The sequence below is a fragment of the Antennarius striatus genome, chromosome 2 (assembly GCF_040054535.1).
Source record: "Antennarius striatus isolate MH-2024 chromosome 2, ASM4005453v1, whole genome shotgun sequence".
NCBI classification, from domain to species: Eukaryota; Metazoa; Chordata; class Actinopteri; order Lophiiformes; family Antennariidae; genus Antennarius; species Antennarius striatus.
In genome coordinates this window covers 3510001-3526002 of record NC_090777.1, presented here as the reverse complement: position 1 = coordinate 3526002, position 16002 = coordinate 3510001, and the positions used below count along the sequence as shown (strand labels likewise).

At 42.2% G+C, this 16002-nt stretch overlaps 1 protein-coding gene across 5 annotated transcripts; it reads right to left on the bottom strand.

Moving 5' to 3' along the window:
- Nucleotides 1-34: 34 nt before the first annotated feature.
- On the bottom strand, nucleotides 35-15826 carry LOC137609729 (forkhead box protein P2-like). 5 transcript variants are annotated; one of them, XM_068336980.1, is made up of 12 exons: nucleotides 15775-15826; nucleotides 8026-8165; nucleotides 7262-7349; nucleotides 6835-6985; nucleotides 6154-6246; nucleotides 4569-4656; nucleotides 3928-4002; nucleotides 3706-3847; nucleotides 3089-3165; nucleotides 2466-2567; nucleotides 909-1030; nucleotides 35-482 (listed from the first exon to the last, which is right to left on the bottom strand). In XM_068336980.1, exons 2-12 carry the CDS (start codon nucleotides 8161-8163, stop codon nucleotides 425-427), a joined length of 1134 nt encoding a protein of 377 aa, XP_068193081.1. In that variant the 5' UTR covers nucleotides 8164-8165; nucleotides 15775-15826; the 3' UTR covers nucleotides 35-424. The 5 variants fall into 5 exon arrangements, with proteins under 5 accessions (XP_068193081.1, XP_068193073.1, XP_068193091.1 ...); XM_068336972.1 differs by lacking the exons at nucleotides 35-482; nucleotides 909-1030; nucleotides 2466-2567 and having other exon boundaries at nucleotides 3024-3847; XM_068336990.1 differs by lacking the exons at nucleotides 35-482; nucleotides 909-1030; nucleotides 2466-2567; nucleotides 3928-4002 and having other exon boundaries at nucleotides 3024-3847.
- Between the last annotated feature and the right edge of the window lie 176 nt (nucleotides 15827-16002).

Below are 16002 nucleotides of genomic sequence, written 5' to 3'. Positions count from 1 at the left end.
TTCCACTGTCGTGTCCATTAAACCACAATCCATGTCTTTGCATGGTTTCACAGTTTTATTTGGATGTGGTTGACATAAAAGTGAACATTTTACAGCCTGGTCATTGAGAAATCTCAGATGGCGCCGAAATATTCTCATCATTTCATCATTTAACCTGAAACAATCAAATGAATCTCACATCTTTGCAGAATGCTCACAAGCGATGGATTGATCAAATCAATAGTACACGTGGGAATCACACAGATGTCATTCATGTTGGGCGTCAGGCAGACGGCTGGGTTTCAAAAGGATATTATGACTAAAAAATAAATTTGTTTTACAACAACTCTGTTAGAATTAGAAATCAGTCAACGCTAAGCAGTCATTCCAGCATACATTTGAGCAGATTCTTCCTTTCTGCTCAGCGGTTCTGATCCATTGGTGCTCAGGGATCCTCTGGACAGTAGAGAGGGCAGGACTTGAGCCACTTCATAGGACAATCCCTGGGAAGACACAGCAGTGACTCATTCACTTCATGATGAAGTAGGTTTGTGTCTTCCCTACATCTGCCTTTCTACCCACCCACATTCACAGTTGCGTCCTTGCGTCTTTGACGCACATTTTTTGACAGAGACACACGATACTTAAAATAAAAAAATCAATGCTACCTTTTCCGCGATATAATATTGGGGAAATATATAACATTCAACCAAAATATTTACAATTTATCCATTTCTCAACTTAAATTTTGAAACCGGATATCGCCATTAAGTTTTGATCTCACGCGAGTTTCTTGTCACGAGACTCACTTGCCTTATTAAAATCGACCAAACGGCAACATGACGTCTGCGCATTTTACACGCTGCAGTGAGAGAGAAGTTAGTCTCACATTATCACCCAAGAGCCTACCCCTGACTAATTGTTGGTACCTGTGGAACTTCTGTCCTTTCCTTCTCTGGTACTCGCTTTCATCCACTGTCCACACAGCCCCCTTTCCTCCTTCCACTCGCACAAAACACTTGTGTAGGCTGAGGTTATGTCGCACGGCATTCTGTGGAGAGAAGAAAGAAGAAGTCAGACATGTTTCTCTAGAATCTACATGGAAGCTCCATGTGGCTGTTTGGTGTGTCTGGAGCCCTCTGATGTTTCCACAGGACAATGACTTCACTCTGAATGTCTTCACATGTCCAGCAGCTAATGTCACATCATCAGCATATTGATGAGCTGAGTCACAAACACAAGAGTTCAGACCTGTCCTGATGCTGCAAGCTCATCCCCCTCCATTCATCCATCATCCATTCATCATCCATCCATCCATCCATCCATTCATCCATCCATCCATCCATCCACCCATCCATCATCTGTCCACACATCTGTCCATCCATCCATTATCTGTCCATCCATCCATCTGTCCACACATCCGTCCATCCATCCATTATCTGTCCATCCATCCATCCGTTTATCCATCCATTCATCCATTATCTGTCCACACATCTGTCCATCCATCCATCTGTTCATCCATCCATCCATCCATCCATCCATCCATTATCCATCAATCCATCCATCCATCCATCCATTCATCCATCATCTGTCCACACATCTGTCCATCCATCCATCTGTTCATCCATCCATCCATCCATCTATCCATCCATCCATCCATCCATCCATCCATCCATCCATTATCCATCAATCCATCCATCCACCTATCCATCATCTGCCCACACATCTGTCCATCCCTCCATCTGTTCATCCATCTGTTCATCCATCCATCTATCCATCCATCCATCCATCCACCCATCCATCATCTGTCCACACATCCATCCATCCGTCACTCCATCCATCCATCATCCATCCATCCATCCATCCATCATCTGTCCACACATCCATCCATCCGTCACTCCATCCATCCATCATCCATCCATCCATCCATCCATCATCCACCCATCCATCCATCATCCATCCATCCATCCATCCATCCATCATCCACCCATCCATCCATCCATCCATCCATCCATCCATCCATCCATTCATCCATCTATCCATCCATCCATTCATCCATCCATCTATGCAATGCATTGTGTATCGTCACTGGTCTACTGGAGTCTATTTAAGCCAGTTATTGGCGAAAGGTGGGGTACACCCTGCATGAGATGCCAGGTAGATAGTGTATCGTGACCAGTCTGCTGTAGTCTATCTGAACCAGTTAAGGGAAAAAGGTGGGGTATACCCTGCATGAGATGCCAGCTCATTGCAGTGCTGTATTTAGACTGTTTCGGTTACTTTTGTGTCCCTAAGCAGTAAAGAAGTCGGTTTTGAAGACAGTTTTGCTCCAAACTGTGACCACGGACACTCAAACTAGACAAGAGGCCAGCAGCTGTCATGTCACAGCCATCAGTCACTAATTGTCATTGTAGTGAACTTTCAACAATGTCGAGTGTCTCTTTGAACAAGCATCACATTGAATTCCTACTCTGAGTGTTTCAAACCTTCCAGGTTGCCGTGTTGTGTCTGAAGTAGAAGAACATGGTGGTGAACCAGGTGTAAATGTCATTCAGACTTCGCTGTTGGTCTGGAGCCTCCAGGATGGCCTGAAACAGTCGGACACAGCCAAAAACAAACAGGGGTGAAAAGGTCACTTGAGCCAATGCAGGATTACATAAGTCAGCAGTCATCGTTAAATCCAGCTAACTTCACTCTGGCACATTTCTGTTAGTTTTTACCTTCTGTATCAAACACACAACATGTCAAAAATCAATCATCACAGAAATGACACGACTCAGTCTTTCTGCTGTGGCCAGAATTGTCTCCAAAATGTCCTTAAAACTTCAGCCATCAGAGCAAAAGGACACACTTTGGGTAAATGTCAGCAGCCAGTCAGCCAGACTGCTCAGTGTGAACCAGTCCTCCAACAAATTGTCAGTATTATAACATCAGAGCTGGACCAACCACAGATGCTGGAAGCAACTGCACAAGGAATTCCACTGCTTTCCAGGTGATGGAGTTGAGAAGAGCAGAAGGCAGTTACTTAAATATATGATTGTATTGTTGTCTATGAATTTCTGTTCAGCCTCACAGATGATGAACCCTTTTCTCGCTGGCAGAAACTCACCCATCTGATCAAGTAGGCGTAGGTGAACGGAGGCCGGATGTTGTTGTATTTATAACATTCAATGCTGGGGACAAGATCTGTGGACATCAGTACATGTCATCATCACACACTGCTGGCAACTGTCAGTCAGTCAGTAACAGTTGGCGCTGTCAGAAATGTAATAATGCAATAATCACAAAGAATGGTTTTAACTCTGATCTTGATTTTCATTCAGTGTTGGGATCATGTTTTCTATTCTTCTGATTGGCCAACTCTAATAATTCCTCTAACCAAGCAAATCATCCCCCTCATGGTCAAAATGGGCCAAAGCAGCAGCAGGGAGTGGACATGGGGCAGATCTCCATGTGTGTTCTCCATACGCCGTGTGACAGTAGTTCCTTCAGGGTGTACCCAGCTCAGCAGCGCCGGGTGACATCTGACTAATACAGGTAACGTAACGGGAGCCCTCCCAGCGCTAAGTCTGGGTGAGAACGCATGAAATGGTTTGATGTAAAAATGCACTGGACACAAGACTAACTTGAAGTACGCCCACAGCTGTCGTTTGAAGAGCTGAATGTATCTGCACTCATTCTCCCAGACAAATAAGACCATTGAGATACCCTTCCTCAGTGTGGTACCTGGCAGCAGGTGGACTGAAGCGGCAGCTTGGTGTCCCTGCTGGGACAACTGGTCCAGATGCTTCATGCTCCAGGCTGGTGCTCGGCCTGCAGGCGGGGGCAGGACGAGAGGGAGGCAGGGGGGCCACGCAGAGGCAGGGTTCTACGGAACAGGGGTCGGGAGACGTGAACATGTATTTACATTCAATGAAAAACGATGCTGAGGGATCAGAGCCAACATACCACATCACTGTATTTGTGCTCAGAGAGGTGCAGATGAAGCTGCATTGCAAAGAGTTTCTCTTTTTCCACAATGAGCTGAGGACAAAATGTAGGAAGTTTGATAAATAAACAGGTTGAGGATTTACGATCTTAAGGTGGGCAATTTGTTGCTGGAGGCTGCAGTCACACCACCAAACCACAGGGCTGAGCTGCCTGAACTCCGCTTTACTTTCCAGGGCTATTTCCAGATTTCCTTCCAATCACTGTAATGTCTGGTTCCTGCATTTCACTGCCATATTAGAAAAACAATTCTTGAATCATCAGCCTGGTAATGTTAAAAAAGCCAGCGACTCGACTCAGGCAGATTCCAATGATTTGCCACCTTCCAACCCTCATGGTTTGCTGTGAGTTTCATTGTGATCACAATTGTCTGATGCATTGAATCAGCGTTGTGTGTCACGTCTCACTTCCTGTCTCACGTTCCGCGTTACTGTCAGTATATTGGACGTTGATCTAGCCTTAAGATCAGCCCTGGAGTTGCTTTATTTCCATTCATTCATACCCTTAGAGAAGACATTGTCTTTACTTCCCTCAAACCATGGTTTGATTTTGAAAAGCATTTCTGGTGCAGTTTTACATTTCCTGGTTTCTTGGCGTCCCACCTGATTCTCCATGCAGTGAACGATGTCTTGCTGGACCTTCCACTGAGCAAGGCTTCTGTCACTGTGTCTGTGTTCTGAACGGAGATGCCTTGAAAACAAGACCAGGAAAAGGCAAAAGCAGTGTTTAGTGTTTGTGTTCCCTGAGATGTTCACCATCTGGCCCTGGCTGCTCTGTCCCCCTTCCCTGACTGGTGCATTCTTTCTGGGAATCCCGACCACGCCCTCTCTACCCCATCTCCCTGATTTTCTGATATATGTAGTCATTCTTTAAGCAGTGCCCATTGGGCCTTTTCCCTTGGGTGTTTTGTTGTACCTTAGTTAACCATTTTTCTACAATATGAGTTGACAATAAATTTAATTACCCTTTTACATCTGGATTATTGTGTTACTTCCCCCAAGTTGGTTTGTAACAAGGACGTAGTTCACGTGTGCTGCCTTGTGGAAGCAACGCGTCCTGTCCTGCTGCTCATTGTTCTCCTGCCTGGGAGGTTGGTACCACAGAATATTTTTGATGGGTATATTTTCTAAAGCAATGGCTAGAAGGGCACTAAATAGAAGACATCAGGCAAGAGTAAGTCTTAACAAAAAAAAAACCCTTCACAAAGCTTTTGTGTAAACTGCTAAAAGACAAACAGACATACAAGTGACAACGTTTCCTAAATGGCAGAAGTGGTGACAAAGCTTTTATTCTGTTGGTGGTTTATTATACCCTGTTGCATTGATTGATCTGATTCACAAGTGGAGAAAAACACATTCATTCATGCAGCTTCATTTCCATGACTAATGACTGGACTGAAACCCTCCAATATCAGAGCTGCTGTAACAGGAAGCTGGTATGAATACACCTGCCCACATAGTATCATTAGTCATGATAACAAAGCCATTGTGAAGCCAAAAAGGGAAACACTGCACTGACATCGGTTCCCAAAGCAGTCAAGACCTTGTCCGTTGGTAGAACTCCCCAGAGAACTCCATTTGCCTGTCCCCATTCTAGGAGGGGATTTGACTCTGCAGGTCGCTGATTGGCCTGTTGGTGCCTGGCAGGGTGATCTCATCTTCTACATGCTCATGGAAGTTTTATGGACTTCCCTGTTTATTTGACAGAGGGGAATTTTAATATTGTCTCGAAGAAGACTTCTCTCATAATCAACAAACATGAGAGGTGTGTGTTGTTATAGATAGGGTGCAGAGCAAGCTGCTGAAGAATGACCATGAATGTGAACAGAGCAGAAGAAAATGTTAGCATGGAGCCAAGGGTCAGTTTAAATGGAGCGTGACAACAAATGCTGCTGTTTCCAAGATGCACATAGTATTCCTAGTTGTTTCTCAACAGCAGTAACATCTGAGTTGGAACGAAGATCAGATCCGTGGTGTAGCTGCATGGCTCTCATACATTTTGTAGGGGTACTAGAAGGAAAACACTACTGGAAAAGATGGAAGTCATTTGCTATTTTCAAGACTCCTTGTCCAGAGAGTCCAAGCTAGAGTCGTTCATCAGTAAACTGTAAACTATTGGCTGAGAGTAACTATTCCAAAATCTCCATGACACTTGAAAGGAGGGTGGGGCATTCACATGTCTACTTACTTGAGGTAACTAGAGAAATCTTCTGACACCACATCACAGCCAGGCCAGCGACAGAGACCACTCACAAATGAAGCGCTGATTTTTCCAGAGACGCTGCAGGAAAGAGAACATCTCAGTGTGTTCTCTACATTAGCTGGTGTTCAGACCCAGATCTAGTAGATACTCCTTCATGTGTGGGGGCAGCAATGTGAATTACAACATGGGGGAGAGCCATGGCACGGTCATGGTCCTCCACACATTCTAGTGGCTTTTATGTCTGGGAAACAAGCTGCACATAGATGGATGTTCATAGATTGAAATTTTATAGATATTTTTTATAGATATTGCTACTGTACTCTATCATTGATATTCCAATCACTGAGATACACTGACTGTGTGTATATATACACACACACACACACACACACACACATATATATACACTGTATATATACATATATATACGTATATACACCTCCTGACTCACTTCCCTACCCCATCCTCTCTCTCTCTCTCTCTCTCTCTCTCTCTCTCTCTATATATATATATATATATATATATATATATATATATATATATATAAATTTATTTATTTATATATATTTATATATATATAAATTTATTTATTTATATATATTTATATATATATATATATATAGCAGCTTTTCATTTTCTGTAAATGTGAAGAGAGAAAAGAGTCACCCATCATGACGTTCAGCCTCACTGGAGCTCTGCTTTGGACTTTCTGCCCTCAATGGGAAGAGGTAGTGATGCCTGGGTGGGGGACCAACATGTGGTGAGGAGGACTGGGTAGGATGGTCAGCATCCAGCTCGTCTTTACATATGGAGGCAGCTGCAATATTGTCAGGTTGCACAGGCAGAATACAACTTAAATGACAATATTGTACCCCACCGACAGATATGTAGTTTATGGTTTATTCAGTAGTTCATTTATCTGAGGGGATATACTGTAATAGCTGAATGACTGTCTCTAGAGTACATCTGACATTGTGATAAATTCCAATAATGCCAGCATACATTAATATCATCTTCTGGAACAATCACAAAACAACATTGAGCAAAGAGATGGGTGGTGATGCACATCATGGAGATAAGAATGGGGGTGTACCTTGCTGCTGTCTGGATGCTGTTTGGGAAAGTTGACACAGGACTGATGGTCTCAGTTGCTTCTGTTGAATGCCGTCCATACTCCAACACTGAGGAGACCAACCACAGCATGTGGAGGTTAAACAAAAATTATGGAAGTATATCTTAGCACTCTTACTGTTTTTGATGGTGCTTTTTTCCCCGACACATTTGTGTTCCACGTTAAATTAACAGATTCTAAAATACACCTCTTCCAGTTCTTTTTGAAACTATAAAACAACAGTGCATTCCATTCACAAAAGTAAGGCCAAGAATGGTCATGTAATGAGTTTAGATAGGTAGATTAAGGTTAGGGTTAGGGGTGAGGGTTAAGGTTGGGGTTAGGGGTTGGTGTTAGGGTTAAAGTTACAGGTTGGGGTTAGAATTAAGGTCAGGGTTAGGTGTAGGGTTAGAGGTTAGAGTTAGGTTTAGGGGTTGGGGTTAGAATTAGAGTTAGAGTTAGATGTTAGAGTTGGATTTGGAGGGTTAGGGATAGGGGCTAGGGTTAGGGATTGGGGTTCGGGGTTAGAGTTAGGTTCAGGGAATGGGGTTAGAGTTGGAGTTAGGGTTATGGTTAACGTTAGGGGTTAGGATTAGGGCTTTGCGTTAGGGCTAGGGTTAAGGGTTAGGTTGGAGTTGGAGTTAGGGTTAGAGGTAGGTTTGGGGGGTTGGGTTTATAGTTAGAGTTAGAGTTAGTGGTGTAGTTTCTCTTGTTCTATTTTACTACTGTTATGATGTCATAAATACCTGACTTCCTGAGGTGGATGCTGATGCCACATCCATGGTTTGGGGAGCTTGAGGAGGGCGTGGCTCCTCCAGCATTTTGATGCTTTTGTCCTGTGGTTGATCCCTTTGCTTTCCATGTGTGATACTGTCACCTGACATTTCTGCAGCCACAGGACAAACATTACTATTTCACGACAAAACTTTGTTCTACAGGAAAGCCGTGCTGAATGAACGAACAGGGAAACATTTTGTTGTATAACACCTGCCAGGTGCATGAATTCTCCCCGTCAAGGACAAGTGCTCACAAACACAGATTTAAACCAATGTCTGAATTACATTTGAAGGTATTAAGGATGTAGTGCGCAAAGAAAAACTCTTAATTGTTTGCTTAAATTCCTGTAAAGTTGGAGTAGAAATAGATGTGCTGCTATCACATTTTCCTCAAATATTCCTTCATCCTCAACATGTGCTCACATGGAAATGCATATTGTGCTTACAAGAACTTGTGCCAATAGATGCAAGAGGGAAATCAGATTGCCATTTGGTAATGGTGGTGTAGTGGTTAGCACTGATGTCTCACAGTCAGAATGTTCTTGATGCTGACCCACCTCCTGACCCTCTGACTCACCTCCTGACCCATCTCCTGACCCACCTCCTGACCCACCTCCTGACCCCTCTGACTCACCTCCTGACTCACCTCCTGACCCCTCTGACTCACCTCCTGACTCACCTCCTGACCCCTCTGACTCACCTCCTGACCCACCTCCTGACTCACCTCCTGACCCACCTCCTGACTCACCTCCTGACCCACCTCCAGACCCACCTCCTGACTCACCTCCCTACTCCATTCTCCTGAACTAAAAGGAATTATCCTGTTATATTACTAACAAAACAAACAGACAAACACACAAAACCTCATTTTGAGACAGGTCTGTTCTTAATACTCAAACAACTTGGATTTGATGAAGCCTTTGCGTCCTGGATACAACTTTTTATGCTAAACCCTTGGCTGGTGTAGTTACCAATAGCGAACAATTTGAATACTTGGCAGAAGCTTATGTAAAAACACCCATCAAGGCTGCCTGCTGTCACCGTTGCTTTTTACCATTGCGAATGAGATGTTAGCTATTGCTCTTGGGCAATCAAATGATTTTTCTGGGATACTGCAAAATGGTCAAAATCACAAACTATCCCTCTATGCAGATGACTTGTTGCTGTGCATGTCTATCCCTATTACTTCAGTTCTTCCAGTTGTCCAAATCCTGAATCACATATTGTTTGCTATATATGAAGAACACTGGTGTGCTCTTGGACAGGTGCAAACTATATATGGCAAGATGGTCAACAACTAACCCTAAATAAAGGTAAGTTACATTACACTATTACAGTACTATAGTATTTTATCATTATTTATTTATTATTATTATTTATTATTTTTGTTATTTTCATTTTTTTGTTTGTTGTGTGTATGCTCTGTAAGTGTTTCTGGTAAGTCTTAAGGGATAGTGCTTTCATATTTATACTAGTAATGACATTTAAATGACCTAATTTGGCAATTATAGATTCATCTACCCATCTATTTTCTTCTCCTTCATTTGGTTTTTGTGGTTGACGGAGTTTGTTGGAGCCTATCCCTACGGGCAAAAGATAGGGGGACATTCCGGTGCACCACAGAGCCACATGAAAGACAAACAACCATTCAAACACACACTCACACCTATGGGCAATTTCAATAAGACCAATCCACAAAGAGAAGCCACAAAGAGACAGGGAAAACAGACAAACTCCACACAGAGGGAGGGATTTCTGGGTGGCTGTTATGAAAACTGACCTTCCATCTGTATTTCTAATGTGCTGCTATGTTGAAAAGCAATAAGAATTGTTAAAACAAAGTCTCATCATCAGCATTGTGCCAGCAGTTTTGATTTAATGTGAGCAAAGAGATTAATATTAGCAACAAAAAAATAAATGAAACTGAAGTAGATAATCCCCAAGTATATTGCTATTTTCTTACATTGTCAGATGTAATTTTTTTTGGTGACATAACATAAAGATCATCATGGACAGATGTTAGATTTGAGAGGCTAAATTAGACACTGGTGCCTCTAAAGCATGAATTGTTTTCCTCTTACTCTTATGATCATTTCCTGCTCTTAAAAGACAAAAATATTTACTTTTACAGCTGCTGCCCTTCAGACAAGAGGAATAGTTTGAATATTAGACGTGTTATCTGGTAATAAAACATCTCTGTCACCACAAACACATCAAAGTCTTTGGTGGTTCAGAGCACTTCCTGTATCTGCTGACAGAGGCGTGGTTGTTCGCAGGTGCTCTGACACACACACACACACACACAAACTTTATACTGTTTTGCATAGCATAGCCATTTATGCTTATTTATGCCTTTTAAAAAAAATTTATATACTTTATGGTGTGTCTATTTTTTTACCTTGAAAGGTGTCGGGGATGTCTTTTTGTGTGCTTTCTGTGTCGTGTGTAACGTAGACGACAATTTCCCTGGTGGAACCTCCTTAACGGATAAATAAAGTTACCTACCACACACACACACACACACACACACACACACACACACACACACACACACACACACACACACACATACACACACACAGGTTACCTGGCTCGTACCAGGGAAGGGGAATAATTTATAGCTATTATTCTAATTATCTACTCATTTGCCTACATTTTCACTACTAAATGAGAATGATGGCGCCGTCATGAATGATGCCCCAAGTCAGGGGAGGAAATGTAAAAATAAGAAAAGCAAGAATCCAATGTAGAGATGCACATGTTTGGCAGCCCCCAAAAGTATGTAGAGGGAAGTACAAGCACACATAATGTCCGCGGAGACGTCATGACCCAATGCAAGCAAACATGATGACCTGGTTAGCTGTGACACAAAAGGGAAACCATTTACTGTACATTTAGTCATTTAGCTGTGATGCTATAGAGACCTGTGTGTATTACCATACAGCTGGGGTGCAGTAGGGGTGATAGAACTAAGAACGGGGGGAAGAGAGGGATCAAACAGAAGAGGAGTAATACAGGGAAGAAGGGGAGAGCTGGACTTTGAGAGCTTTCTGAAGGTACAGGGTTGTTCCTGATCTGGCTGCTCAGGAGGGCGTTCCATCATTGGGGAATGAGGGAGGAGAGTTACGGTACGGTGCTTTTACAGCCAGCTAACCAGACGTAGTTTGTCTCTCTTAGCCCACCAGCTTATCTCAACTTCTTTAGTCATGAATTACATATTTCATCCCCCTGATCTTGAATAGAGAAGATTTGACCCATGAAATGTACCAATCTTTATGAAAGTCCAAACTACAACTAATTTTTTTTTAACATAAATGGTATTTTAGAAGTATGGTTCAGTCTACTCTTCACCACAACAGGATGCTTCTAATTTAATGAAGTTTGTCCATGTCTTTGGCTTCATCCTCTCTTGTGTGTTAAACCAGACATGATGGTCCTCACGAAAGGTCGTAGAGTCTCATATGAAGTCTCATACAGCTCATAACTACAGCCATCATGAAAATAACAGGATCTTGGGGACTTTCAGCGATATGGCTCTTCATCAGAGGTTTCTTTAAGGCTGTATAACGTGCTCCTATATGGTACTCACCCTCCACCATATGTGTTATGCAAATATGCGGAGTTCGGTAGAAAGTGAGAGTGCTCTGTGTTTGTGGCTTTTCAGCTCATCTCAACTCTCGTTTTGGCTTTGGTTGTTGACATTATAGAAGCAGTCTAAGTCTCTGAGGAGACGCGACACTGAAGGTGGTGTCTATGAGCTGTGTGAAGTCTGGCTGGTGTCCTTTGAGTCACCGTCTGTCCAGCGGGACAGTGGGATGAAGGGTCTGCTAATAGTAGGACAGTTGGAGCCGCCTCCCTTCATATGTCAAATCACGATACGTAGAAATGATCCACAGCGGAAAAGAAAAGCTCTACCTACAAAGCATAAAGACTTCTCAAAGTCTATATAATGATAGGTATGGACAAATACTATTTTTGTAAAGAGATCAGTTCAGAATGTACACAAACTTGCACATGAAATATTTTAATTAGGCTCCACAATATCTCATTCAATAAATGGCGGCAAATAATATACCTAGATTTAAGTTCATTTGAAATTGTTAAAACTTGAAATTCTTTAGCAACACTTGCAGAGCCTTCATGATTAAAGCTCAGTTTAGTTACTGAGATTAGAATAACGATAGGAAATGGTAGAGGGCGTGACATGAAGAAAGCTTCGGATCTCAGCTGAATTCAATAAAAAATTTAGAATGACTATTTATTGATCAGCGGCATGATCATTTTTTTAATACCTCAAACCCGACTACACATGTTCGGTTCACAGGTGAAAGCAAATTATTTCCCTAACATGAGTGGTGGGTGTGTGAAAAATCTAAACATCTGGTTAGCTCACGTGCGTTTTCCCGAGCGTTATGTTATGACCAGCCCAGACCAGTGGGCGTCCATGTGAACAACAAGTCAGATTGTAGATTAGTCACTGTTTGAAAGTCTATTGTGGAACTAACTCGAATATTTGTTGAACATGTACTTCAGATGACGTGTGTTCCCATAGAAATGAGGGGGTTGGATGAGCAAGACATCAGAGCCATGGAGGGAGTTTATTCAGTTACCCGTGAGACTTTTCTGCTTTTCATTCAAGAAACTGTCCAGGTGAGAAGGTTCTAGACGTAAAGTTGGCTTGAATGCAGTCTGAGGCTTCTGCCACACCTGACAGTCCAGACCTCTGACCTTTGTACACATTTGGTCCCGTTAGTTTCCTTTTCTCTTTGTAATTTTTCAACCCATTCGTCTGTTCTGTCCAGATAACCTGACATATTAAATGTCATCGCAATCCATCCAAAGGCTGATTGACAATTCTGGACCAGTGGCCTGAAGTCCTGCAGCTAGTCTGTCTACACAGAACCGACTCTGTCAACATGATCAGATAGAAGGGTTGATCATGTGCTCCAAAATGTACGTGTCAGGTTCCAGACACTCCTGGATCATGGCTTCTGAATCTGAGGTAGGAATACTACTAATAGGAGTAAATGGAGGCCCTATGAGCCTACACTCAGACCAGCTGAACTTTCATATTTAACACAAACTTAAAAAGCCAGGAAACACTGAATTTCCCCCAACAAATCACCCCCTACAAATGACAATCATGATCTGGTGAGTTTGGATGCACTTTCAGACAGAGGAAGTCTCTTTTCATCTCTATGGTAACACATACAGCGCTAGAACCTGCTACCACCACCATCTCTATGGTAACACATACAGCAGTAGAACCTGCAACCACCATCATCTCTATGGTAACACATCCAGCAGTAAAACCTGCAACCACCACCTGCGTGGAGCTGGAACAGTCAGGACTGAACTGTCAGTGATCGACTGAACTGAAAAGGGAATAGAAGTGAAACAATCGTATAACAATATGAGAAGGGGGAACAAAAAGTCCCACTTTGATTGCTGTTTGTTGGTTCAAAAGTTCGGTGTGGGGGTTCGGCGGCGCGTCTGGAAGGGGAGTTCTGCAGCACTGCAGCCCCATTTCCTGATTTCTGCACACGATGTCTGCAACTACTACAAACACTTCCTGCTAAACAACATGAGAGGAATACACACATCTGAGCGGTCTGTGATTCCTTTGAGTGTTTCCTGCCCCCACCCCACCCCCACACTCACTTGACTGAAATATGTCTTTCTCAAGGACAGCTAGGCAGTGCTCAGGAGGTGAACTGGAACCTCTCCGCTGCCAATGGTTTTAGTCCACATGGGTCTTGAACCAGCCACCCTCTGGTGGTCAGCCCAACACCAAGTGGACTGAGCTACTGCCACCAACCCAGACTTTGGTTAGTTCACAGCTTCTCAATTATTTTCTTTTGCCCCCCGCAAGAAGAAAACAATTTACGCCCCCCCATTCTCCACCATGACTATAAATAATATCAGTTGTCTATAAAATTGTTGTCTATAAAGGTACACATCTGCATAAAAAAATTGTTCAATTTATAACAAAGAATAATTTTATTAACGTTATTTTTGAGTCTATAACAGAAAAGATTTGAAGTGTATCAATTTGCCTGAAATTTAAAACAAAAAACAAAACAAAAAACCCTGTTTGAACTGTAAACATTTTTGACCAACTTATTGCATCATTTGATACTGAAAAATAAAATAAAATCAATAAATAATAAATTTAATTTCAGTTCAGGAACATTAACTGAGGAGAACAATATATAAAACACTTTAACCTACAAAACAAAAAAATTCATGTTGTCTCTTGAGGGTTTGTTTACGGCAAACCTAACCCTACACCAATATTGCTAATAGACTCCCTGTGCACACCTGACAATGAGAGCACCACTGCTAAATACTCTAGTGGAGGTGGAACCCCCAGGGTCACACGCGCCCCACTATTTGGGAAGCGCTGGGTTAGTTTAACTTCTTTTAACCCAGGATCGACTTTGTTCTTTCTTGGTGACTCACACAAAAGTTTCATCAGTTTGTGAGAATATTTCCTCCTCTCTATATCACAATCACACAGGAGTGTTTATCTGAACAGATCATTGAGGGGCCAGAGCGGGACGCTGCACTGACTTCAGGTGGAGACGGACTTTAAAGGACGTCTACCGCTCTTTGTTCATGGAATGATTCTGTACTGGAAAAATACTTCAACCCATAAAATCATTAAACGGGCTCAAATGTCAGAGCTTTGATGTCGTGCCTTTAGTTTTAGGTACCGGACCGCAGAGAACTTTTGATTTTTAAAAAAACATTTTTAAATTGACTATCAATCTAAAGACGTTTCATTTTTAAAAGACGAATGCGTCCACCTGTGGCTCTTGACGGGTCTGGGTCAGGTGACAGGTTACCAGCCGTTACCCCCAAAACGAAGCGCCCTCAACTGTTCCAGTGTTCTGGATTAAAATCCAACAGAATATCCTGAGATCCCCCTAAAGCAGTGAAACCTGCTTCCATTTCCAACCCCCTGCCTTTGTGAAGACATTTTCTCCAGTGACCAAAACAAACCAAATTACAGAGTCGACCGGACGTACGGAACACACTTTCACATATTTCAAAATAAACCTCGTCAGTCACTGGAATCCAGTTTTTATTATAATAATCCATTTTCTGCCGCTGTATCCGCTGTAGTGGGTCGCGGGGAGCTAATAATTATTATAATTATTTCCTATTAAAAAATATATTTGTTCTAAAATAAATAATTCCGTTCACAGAAATGTTTATTATTGATTTATGAATAAAGGTTGTTTAATGTCTACTGATGTCTCTGGACATCAGGTCACTGGTGATTTATTATTAGACTACAGCCGTCCTGGCGTCATCAACGATTATCCAGCAATTGAAGGCCGATCCGTGAGCATATTGTCTGAGACAATCCGTGGAGCTGAAAAGGTTGGGGACAGAAAGTTGCATGTGTCGCACGTGATGTTGTAACTTGAAATTGTACTATATTAATTTAATATGTTCTATACAGTCAAATGTAGTCATGTACAATCTATTATTTGATCTTTATTAACGATCTTCAGTAGATGGGGATCATCCCACGATCTGCTTTGTGTTTTTTGAGTTTTGCCGCATTTATTCACTAAATCATATGAAGAAATAAGAAGAAATTGCTCTGAGGAAACAGAACCCTGCATATTTTCTAGATTATTTCTTCACTCTAACAATCTTTGTTGGAGGGTTTTGGGTTTGTTTGTTTTTTAAAAAAGAAGAGCTTACCGTGTTTCCTCCGTGCAGAACCTCCTTTTTGCCTCTGTCTCTGTTTTCTCAAGTTGTTTGAGGAAGATGCTCTGTAATTAAAGAGAGGGAGTGTTATTCCACAGGAAATATAGTTTTTCAGAATGTAAGAAAAAGTATGACAAACAGACCTCAAAGAAGACTGCAAGCTTCTGCGGTTTACATTGGAAAGAAGAAACCAGTCAGGAAAAATGCGACAAAATTCAAATC

What these genes read in the sequence shown, in the direction of transcription:
- LOC137609729 (XM_068336972.1), bottom strand. Translation starts at nt 8,163, where the DNA reads ATGTCAGGTGACAGTATCACACATGGAAAGCAAAGGGATCAACCACAG. An exon ending in GAGGCTGAACGTCATGATGG is followed by an intron (nt 6,247 to 6,834) that starts GTGACTCTTTTC and finishes TCTTTCCTGCAG; the next exon opens with CGTCTCTGGAAAAATCAGCG. An exon ending in GATTTCTCTAGTTACCTCAA is followed by an intron (nt 4,657 to 6,153) that starts GTAAGTAGACAT and finishes CTTGTTTTCAAG; the next exon opens with GCATCTCCGTTCAGAACACA.